At 42.6% G+C, this 8,749-nt stretch overlaps 1 protein-coding gene across 2 annotated transcripts in view; it reads right to left on the bottom strand.

Moving 5' to 3' along the window:
• Positions 1 to 1,241: 1,241 nt before the first annotated feature.
• The window catches only part of Gtf3c3 (general transcription factor IIIC subunit 3), a 34,522-nt gene continuing 27,014 nt past the window's right edge, over positions 1,242 to 8,749 (bottom strand). For both annotated transcript variants that reach the window (XM_048345049.1, XM_048345050.1), the window contains one exon: positions 1,242 to 2,263. In XM_048345049.1, coding sequence (XP_048201006.1) covers positions 2,141 to 2,263 — 123 coding nt within the window. In that variant the 3' untranslated portion in view covers positions 1,242 to 2,140. The remainder of the gene's footprint in view (positions 2,264 to 8,749) is intronic.

Below are 8,749 nucleotides of genomic sequence, written 5' to 3'. Positions count from 1 at the left end.
ACAAGGGAATGTGGGCGTGCAAATTGATGTGTTGTTCTCCCTTAGGCTATCCTTGTGGATTTAGGTATTCCTTTCTTCTTTCCATTGCTTGCCTATCTTGTTCACTTTGAATGTTGGAAGCATCACACTTTGGTTGCCATTATCTTGAATGTGCTAAGTCTCCAGGCCCTTGTGCATGATGAGCATTATTACAGGACTGCACCACCACAGCTGGCTCATACTCAACTTAGGTGGCACAAGCACGCTCCTCCAGAAGTCACCAAGCAAGGAATGGCTTGTCTAGTGACCTTGATCATGGCATTTAGCCTAACTCTAAAGTGGGGATAACAGCAACACCATTTCACTTACAAGTGTCTGTCAGAAGAAAGCCAGAAATAAAGTACCCAAAGTACCAGTACTGTACTTAGCATTGGGTGAAGTAGGGAGCACTCAGCACATGGAAGCTGCTTTTTTTTCCAGTCCTGGGCACAGTGGGGTTACAATTACATAAGTCAGGTAAAGAGTACATTTCTTTTTGGAGTGTCTCCCCTTAGCTCACTTTCTCCCAACAGGACCTGTGTTCTTAAATGCTAAATGAACTCTCCTAAGACTTTTTCTTAGAAAATCTTTATATTTAATTGTTTCCTCCAAAGCAGTTCAGCAGATACTGTATATACACCTGGCTCTCAGTGTATGTAGCTAAAATGCATGCAGGTAAAAAGGAAAAGATGAAACCAACTCTTTGTCTCCCTGCCACATAACCATGTTAAATGACTACAAGCAGCTCGTTTGACATCGGCACCCCACTTTCTGGTTCCGCTAGCTAAGTCCAGTGAGTGCAGTTTGAGGGAAACTCCTGAATACAGACTCCTCAGACCCACAGGATGGAAAGAGAGAATCTAATTCACGACTTCACTCGGCTGTCTCTTCACCTGCTGACGGCATAGTGAAATAAATAGATCAACACGTCTCCATTACAAAAATAGAATTTATTAGATTGTATGTCCACATGTAGAATACATGACATACTTATTACACACAAGCCCTGCTTCTCCATAGAAGTCAGGTGCAGAGCATAAGCAGTTGTGTCTCTCACATCCTCTATCTCAAGCTGGTTTCCTTCTTACCAGTGGACTCCACATGACGGCGCTCATTTCCCCTAAAAAAATTCACTAAAAATTCACTAGATCACCTAGCATGTATCTTTACCTTAGATTCCAAAACATACACTATTTGAGGTAAGAAAAGATCTCAATTTTTTTAACTTAAAATCCATGATATTTTATTATTTCATGTATACATCCAACTTTACAAACCTTTCCTACATTCTTAGTGATAGGAAATGCAAAATGTGACATGTTATTGTGGTCTTTTCTATTTCTAGCTGGGGAGCTGCACATATAAAGCAGTTTTTACCTGCCATGGAGCAGCATGGTTTGAATTAAGCCCAGGGCTAAGCCTCGACGAGTCTAGGTAACAAGACACAAGTAGGTGAACAGTGAAAGTTCACATCAATCTTTGTCTTCCCACTGTTCAACAATTTTAAATACTTCTGTCAGGTAGTGATCTATATAAGTGTCTTAACATCACACAGTCCAGATTTCTCTTTCCTTGAATAAGCAATCTCCTTTTCAATATATTAGAAAAAGCGCCTCATGTAATAGTAATAGGGCTCTAAGAAATAGGGCTCTCCAATGATGGTGCATGCTGGAAGACAGCAAGCATTCCTCTCAGATGAATATATGCTGTTGTTTTGCACTTAATAACTTGGGTTTAGTGGAGATCTTCTCAGTTGTAGGTGATCAACTCGGTACAGGCCAGGAGGACATGACCACATCTGCCTTATAACCGTACTCCCAGCACTTATCAAAGTACCTGGCATATAGGACTAATACCACAGAGGAGAATGGTAAAGGGAAACAAGAAAACACACAATGTTTCACATGTAGCCAAAGTGTTTGGTTTGATTTTTGCAAGCTGGCAACCACAGCTCGTGAGAGTCCAGTGCTCTGTCACCAAGCCACACCCCTAGCCCAAAGCTGCAGCTTTCAGGGCAAGGGGCAGAGGACAAAGCTGAAATATGCTGCTAGAATGCTAGTTTATTCCCACTGGGAAGTTCAGAACAATAAACCCTTAGGTGGATCCACACTCAGCACATGCTTCACACGGAACAGTAGGTATAGAGGAGCTTCTGGGCCATCACAGTGTTCCCGCTGCCCTGATAAATGAGAGACAGGTTGTAGGCGATCTCTCTTCTTAAGTCTACCTGGTCAATTTCTATACCCTGAAAGGAAAAAAAAAAATACAGATTTTTATATTTCCAACTGTCTAACCAAAACAATTTTATAGCAGTTTTTTGGGGGGAGGAGGGTTTGACTGTCTTGGGGCTTGAAACTCAGTGCTTGGGCAATGTCCCTGAGCTGCTCTTGCTCAAGGCTAGTGCTCTACCACTTGAGCCACAGTGTCACTACCAGATTTTTCTGAGTAGTTTATTGGTGATAAAAGAGTCTCATGGACTTTTGGACTTTCTTGCCTGGACTGGCTTTGAACTGCAATCCTTGGATCTCAGCCTCCTAAGTAGACAGGATTACAGAAAGAAGTAATCACTAGCAAGCCAAGGCCTGATAAGGATTTGAGTTTTTAAAAAAACATTAAAAGAGAAAAAGGATGGCTGAAAACATTATGGGAAAGGTCCTACACATTACAGCAGCAGCACTGCAAACTCCAGGTGGGCTTGGCAGTGCACGCCCCACAGCCCAGGCCCAGGCCCAGCGAGGCTGAGGCAAGAGGAACCAAGCTCCAGGGCCAGCCTGGACCAACACAGCAAGACCTTGTCACAAATAAGAACAAGAAATGTACAATAAGGATTCTATTTTACAGAATAAAGTATCCCACTATTTTAGAACAAAAAAGAAAGCTTATTGAGATTGTTAAACTGAGCAGTTGTAACTCAGAAAGGAGGGACTGGAAGGAGGATGCTGACAGTGCAGGCAGGGAGCCAGGGGAGGCATGCTGCTCCTTCCTCCTGGGGGCTCCCAGGGCTTCAGGGCTTCCCTCGTGGCCAGACTGTTTTTCTGTACTCAGCTGCCGCCCCAAGCATTCTGGCTCTGGAGTACCAGCACTGATTTGTGATGCTGGGGAACACAGATATTGGGAGGTGCAAGGTTAACTGACATTCTGAGCAGTAGAGGTGAGGGTGGGTTGGGAGAACACTTGGTGTTAGGGAAGGCTGCAGTCCTAGGAATAACTGCTGACTCCTTTTTGTTTTGTTTTACCAAGGAAACAATTTTCTCTTTAGGTATCTATTGTTTGCAATGAATTGATTAAAATACACTTTTGTACACAAAAATCTTTATTAAATGTTATAACTGGAAATGTCAGCTTTGACTGGGACATATATTTAAGGGTGTACACGGAAGGCTTTAGGGCTCTGTTATAGAGGGAGTGGCAGAATCAACCGGTCACTTCCTGGCAAGTCCTGGAACCTCCAGATATCATGTAGACAGATAAAGTCTGCAAGCTGGCCTTATTTGGCACCACAGCCACTTGGCTTTTAAAAGTTCAATAGGGATTCTTTGTCAGATCTCAAACACATGAAATTAAAAGTAGCCAACACTGTTATCCTGGCTAGATTTATGCAAATAACTAATAACAGTCTATATCTACTTTGCAAACAAACTGACCTTATTGTGATTGTCACTGGTAGAGAAGGAAGATTGCAGAGAGAAAAGTTATGTTTTAGGAACAAACTATAAGACACACTCGTTATCAGATCACTCAGTGTGAGTTTTCATGAGATAGCTACAGACTGGACTAGATTATGAATTCTCTAATACTTGGCCACAGAAGTTTCTTGGTTCCTACACTTGATACACACTTCAAGGCACAACTTCTGTGCCTAATGTATGTAGGATGGAGTTCCCCAGGGCACCTGTGCCACCACCAGAGGTGCTCAAGCTGCAAATCAGGACAAGAAATGTGGTCTCCACATGTGAGCACTGGAACAAGATGCTCTGCTCCAGCATGACTCCCATCAGTTGGTAACAGAGTTACATATTCTGTCATGTCAAACACATCCGCAAGCTGGGACAAACCTTTGTCTACCCAATGGCTAAATTTAGCAACATCCCTAAGGTGAGTCTGTGTTGAAATTGCACTAGTGGTCCATTCCTGGGCTGCTTAGTAAAGGATTTGCCACCTACAGTGTGAACAGGGAAGAATATGGAGTCATGGACACTTCTTACTGTGCATAAATAGTATTATCAGGATGTGGTGGCTGTGTTTTAATGTGCTACTTAATGACTCAACTATGGCTGTGACTCTTTGATCTATTTGATCTTAGCTGTTCTGACTGACAGGGGTGGTATTCTTAGATCCTTTGGCTAAGGAACATATTCCTTGCTAATTATTATCCTCCCAAATAATCTTAGTCGTCTTCCTGGTACACTGTATCTGCTCAAGAAATTGTATGGAGTCATCTGTTGATGTCACATGGCTTTCTCTGGATGGAACAGGAAATTTCAAAAGAAATGCACAAGCATGAGAATATCATAATCTGGGCTGGGAATATGGCCAAGTGACAAGAGTGCTCACCTTGAGAATATCATAATCTATGAATGTTGAGACTAGAACCTCAAAATGATGGTAACTGAGAAAAGAAATGGTTTTACTTTTGGTCATGCTCTCATAGGTGATCAAAGGGAGGTAGTTGTTAAAGTTCTAAGAGGCCATTGTTTTTGATGAAATTCCTGTGCTAGGCTCCAATAGACGGTGCTAAACAGTGAAGTTGGGCAGTGTCAAGATCCACATCACCACGATGAAGCTTCCAATTTGATCTTGCAAGAAATCAGGACCAACAAGCCAAGTTTCTTGAACAGGCCAGTTCAAGTGCATGATAAATGAAATAACCTCTGACCTATTCAATAAAGGTGACTTGAAGCTAGGTGCTGATAGCTCACTTCGTAATCCTAGCTACGCAAGATGGCTGAGGTTTGAGAATCATGGCTCAAAGCTAGCCCAAGCAAATATATCTGAGAGACTCTTATCTCCAGTTAATCAGCAAAAAGCCTGAAGTGGAGGTGTGTCTCAAGTAGTAGAGCGCCAACCTTGAGTAGAAAAAGCTAAGCAAGGGCAGAAGGTCCTGAGTTCAAGACCCAGTACAAATACCCCTCCCAAAAGAGATGACTTCTAATCACAGGCAGTATATTACTGCCTCCCCGCCATCAGCTTACAAAGTGACTTTGAAATGACCAATCTACTTTCTCTCAGACTCCTGAGTAGCTATGATTACAGGCACGAGCCATCAGTGCCTAGCTCACGTAATCTATTTTAGTGGAAGTATTGTCCAATTCCAGAATAGAAAACAAAGTCAACTGAGATTATTTTTTTTAAAGGCAGCAACTATAAAGGGAAACACCAATATGAAACACTCCATTTTTTAAAATATGCAAATAACCAAAGTGGGAAAAAAAAGTACCTGAAAAGGCAGGTAAAGGTAGGTCTAGGAGGGATCAGGCACCAAATTGACAATGATCACCTCAACTGTACCAGTGTTGTTTTGTTTTTCTTAATTTAAGGCTAAACATAAAACTCCCCTATAACCCAGCAGCCCTGCTTTTGGGCATCTACCCAAAAGATTACAAGCAAGACCACACTAAAGCCACCAGCACAACTATGTTCATCGCAGCACAATTTGCCATGGCTAAAATATGGAACCAACCCAGATGCCCCTCAGTAGATGAGTGGACCAAGAAAATGTGGTAAATATGCACAGTGGAATTCTATGCCTCTATCAGAAAGACTGACACTGCCCCATTGGTAAGGAAATGGAAGGACTTGGAAAAAATTATACTAAGTGAAGTGAGTTAGACCCAAAGAACAGACTTTACCACCTCACTGGTGGTAATTAGTACATGTCTAGGATAGTCCTAGCAGATTTACAATAGCTCAATAGCTATGTACATATGAACACATAAGATGCTGCTAAATGAAATGAACTCCAAGTTATGGAAACAAGTGTTGTTGTTATTTTCAATGTACCATATGAAATTATGCCATTTTCTTTTGTCTTTCTTCCCCAGGGTTTTACCCCTGATGTCACTGTTACTGATTTTGGTACCCTGAGTATTGTATGTGTGTTTACTGGAACTAGGGAAGGGAAGGGGAACGTCCAAATGGAGAGACAAAGGGTAAAAGGCAAACCAATGCAACAGAAATACTTACAAAACCATATGGTATAAACCAACTGTACAACTCATGGAGGGAGAGGGAAATGGAGAGGGGGGGAGGTGGGGGAAAAATAAGGGAGGAGGGAACAAGCTGGATAAGAAATGTACACACTGCCCTACATATGTAACTGTAACCCCTCTGTACATCACTTTGACAATAAACTTTTTAAAAATAGCAAAGCAAAGAGTTCTAGGGAAGGAAAAGAAAGGCCTGCTGAGTGGCCTCCACCAATCCTTTCCCGCAGGAATCTCAGTAGAACAGCTGTCCACAAGAACCTGCCTTTACCAGAGCTAAGGAAACCAGGTGAGAAATCTCAGGACCTGGTTTTAGTATAGTAAGAGAAGATACTTTGAAGAAGGCAGAGTTCCCTGAGCCACCCCTCCACCAACTTTAAACGACATAGAGGGGAGAAGGAATTAAGTCCAGACTTTAGATTTGGACCCCAGAACAACCCAGTGCCTGGGAGAACCATACACCACAGTCCAGAGGTGAGTTCCGATCTGGAGGTGTGTGAGCCTGATGTCCAAGAGACTTCTTTTACCTCTCCCTTCCCACCTTGCACTACCCAGTACAAAGAAAGGCTCCCTATGCTGAGGGTGAGGAGACAGGGAGCTACGCACAGTACTCTTCCATCACAATATGAAGCTGTTGAAATCATCACTAGGAGGGCCCCAGTCGCCCCAATCTCCAGGCTAGTGCTCATGGACAGAGCCTCTGGGCCTGGCCCGGGGCCATGGTGAGATGGAGTTAGGTTCTGGCCAGGGTCGTCTCTGGCAGGCTGCAGCACTCTCAGGGCACAGAAACAACCTAAGAGCAGGCAGGCCAGAGCAACATGGAGCCGAGTTCTTCCTTTGCACTACACTGGTTTCTGCAAGCTGTGGGCCCTAAGTATGACACGGGGTTTCAGCACTGGTGACCATCGAGGGAGGGTTTATCCCACTGCATCTCCAATCCTACACAGCAGGGCATAAAAAGAGCCGCCTGTGCAGCAGAGAGAGGAACAATGAGGCAGATCCAAAGTTACTGCTTAAAAACCTAAAATAGCCCCTCCAAGGTGAAGCTCATGCCAAGGAGAATCCCCTGGTGCCTGGACAAGAATCCCCAGTAGCAGGACAAGACGTGGGAGTGCACACTAGCCTTGGGCAGTGCCCATGGGAACAGACAATTGTTTTTGGCACTTCTCAAATTCATGCTGAACAACTTGGGCTTAAGATAGTCTCTAGTACTCAAACAGTGAAAATGTAACCAGTGAAAATGTAGGGTGCCATCCTGGAGTGAAATACTGGTACTTACCATAGGCTAGAAGAAAATAAGCAGCCTGCCTACAGTTTCTGGAAAGACAGGCACAACCAATATAGATTCTAAGACTAGAATACATGTCTATACCTTCAATGTATATATGTTATCACATAACAAGACAAATCTAGAATAACAGGAATTCTCATGAAGACACAGTAAGGCAAGAGAAACTGACCATGAAAGAATACATACACACGTATATATGTCTACATATTCAGATAGTTTGAAAAACCTGTTTCAAAAAAATAATAAACCACAAAAACATAATTTGGCAATTTATCAGAGAAACAACATAGACAAACATTTTTTAATAAAATAAAAATCCAAGTGCTGAAATGAAAAGTACATTAATGGAATGAAAAAACCATGGTAGAAAGCATCATAATACCAACAAAGATCAAACAACAAAAGATTCAAATAGAAAAGAAAAGGCAATAAAGAATGAAGAAATTTAATAAAACTTCAGGATGGCATTAAAACTAGAAATATCTGGGTTATTGTGGCTCAAGGTGGACTTAAGAATGCTAAACATATATAAAGCTTATTCAAAGAAAAAAAAAATGTTTTCACTGCCCAAACCTGGCGTAGGATACAAATAATTATCCCAGCACAGAATGACCAAAGACTGCCAGATTCTACTCAATCAAATCTACCCCCCCCCACAAGGGAGACAGAAGCTATCAAAGTAACAAAAGGAAAGAAATGATACCTAAGGGAGTTCAGACAACTGTCAGCAAAATTCTCAGAAATCTCACAGGCCAGAGGAAAAAAGATGAGCTATTTAAAATATTAAAGGAAAAAAAGCCTCCCAAACAAGAACACATTACGCAAGAAAGCCTTCCTGGGGCTCTGGGGTAGGTGGCAGACAGGATGTTTGTTCTGTGAGACTGTTAATGAGAAGAGTCCAGGTAACCAAGGACAAACTATATTCCAAGCAGAGATAGAGGAAGAAGATTGAAAATCAAGAAGTAACAGTCAGCTAAAAACACAAAGAAATAGGAAAGCAACGTAGGAAAAGCAGAGCAAAGTGGGGAGCAGTGTACAGCCCACACTGCCTCCCTGGGGGAGGAAAGCTAGAAGCACAGACCAGAAGGTAAGCTCGGTAGCCTTGGTGACAAGAGACTGACAGTCCCACTCATAGGAGAAACCACAGTTCCTATAAACCTGAAATCAGAGCCTCAGTGACTCCTACTGGATGGCAAGAGGCATGTGTAAGGGGAGGGTTGATGCACACCCACTCAGC

This window comes from Perognathus longimembris, chromosome 4 (assembly GCF_023159225.1).
Source record: "Perognathus longimembris pacificus isolate PPM17 chromosome 4, ASM2315922v1, whole genome shotgun sequence".
Taxonomy (NCBI): domain Eukaryota; kingdom Metazoa; phylum Chordata; class Mammalia; order Rodentia; family Heteromyidae; genus Perognathus; species Perognathus longimembris.
The sequence above is the reverse complement of the archived record's forward strand: the minus strand, read 5'-3'. Positions and strand labels throughout refer to the sequence as shown.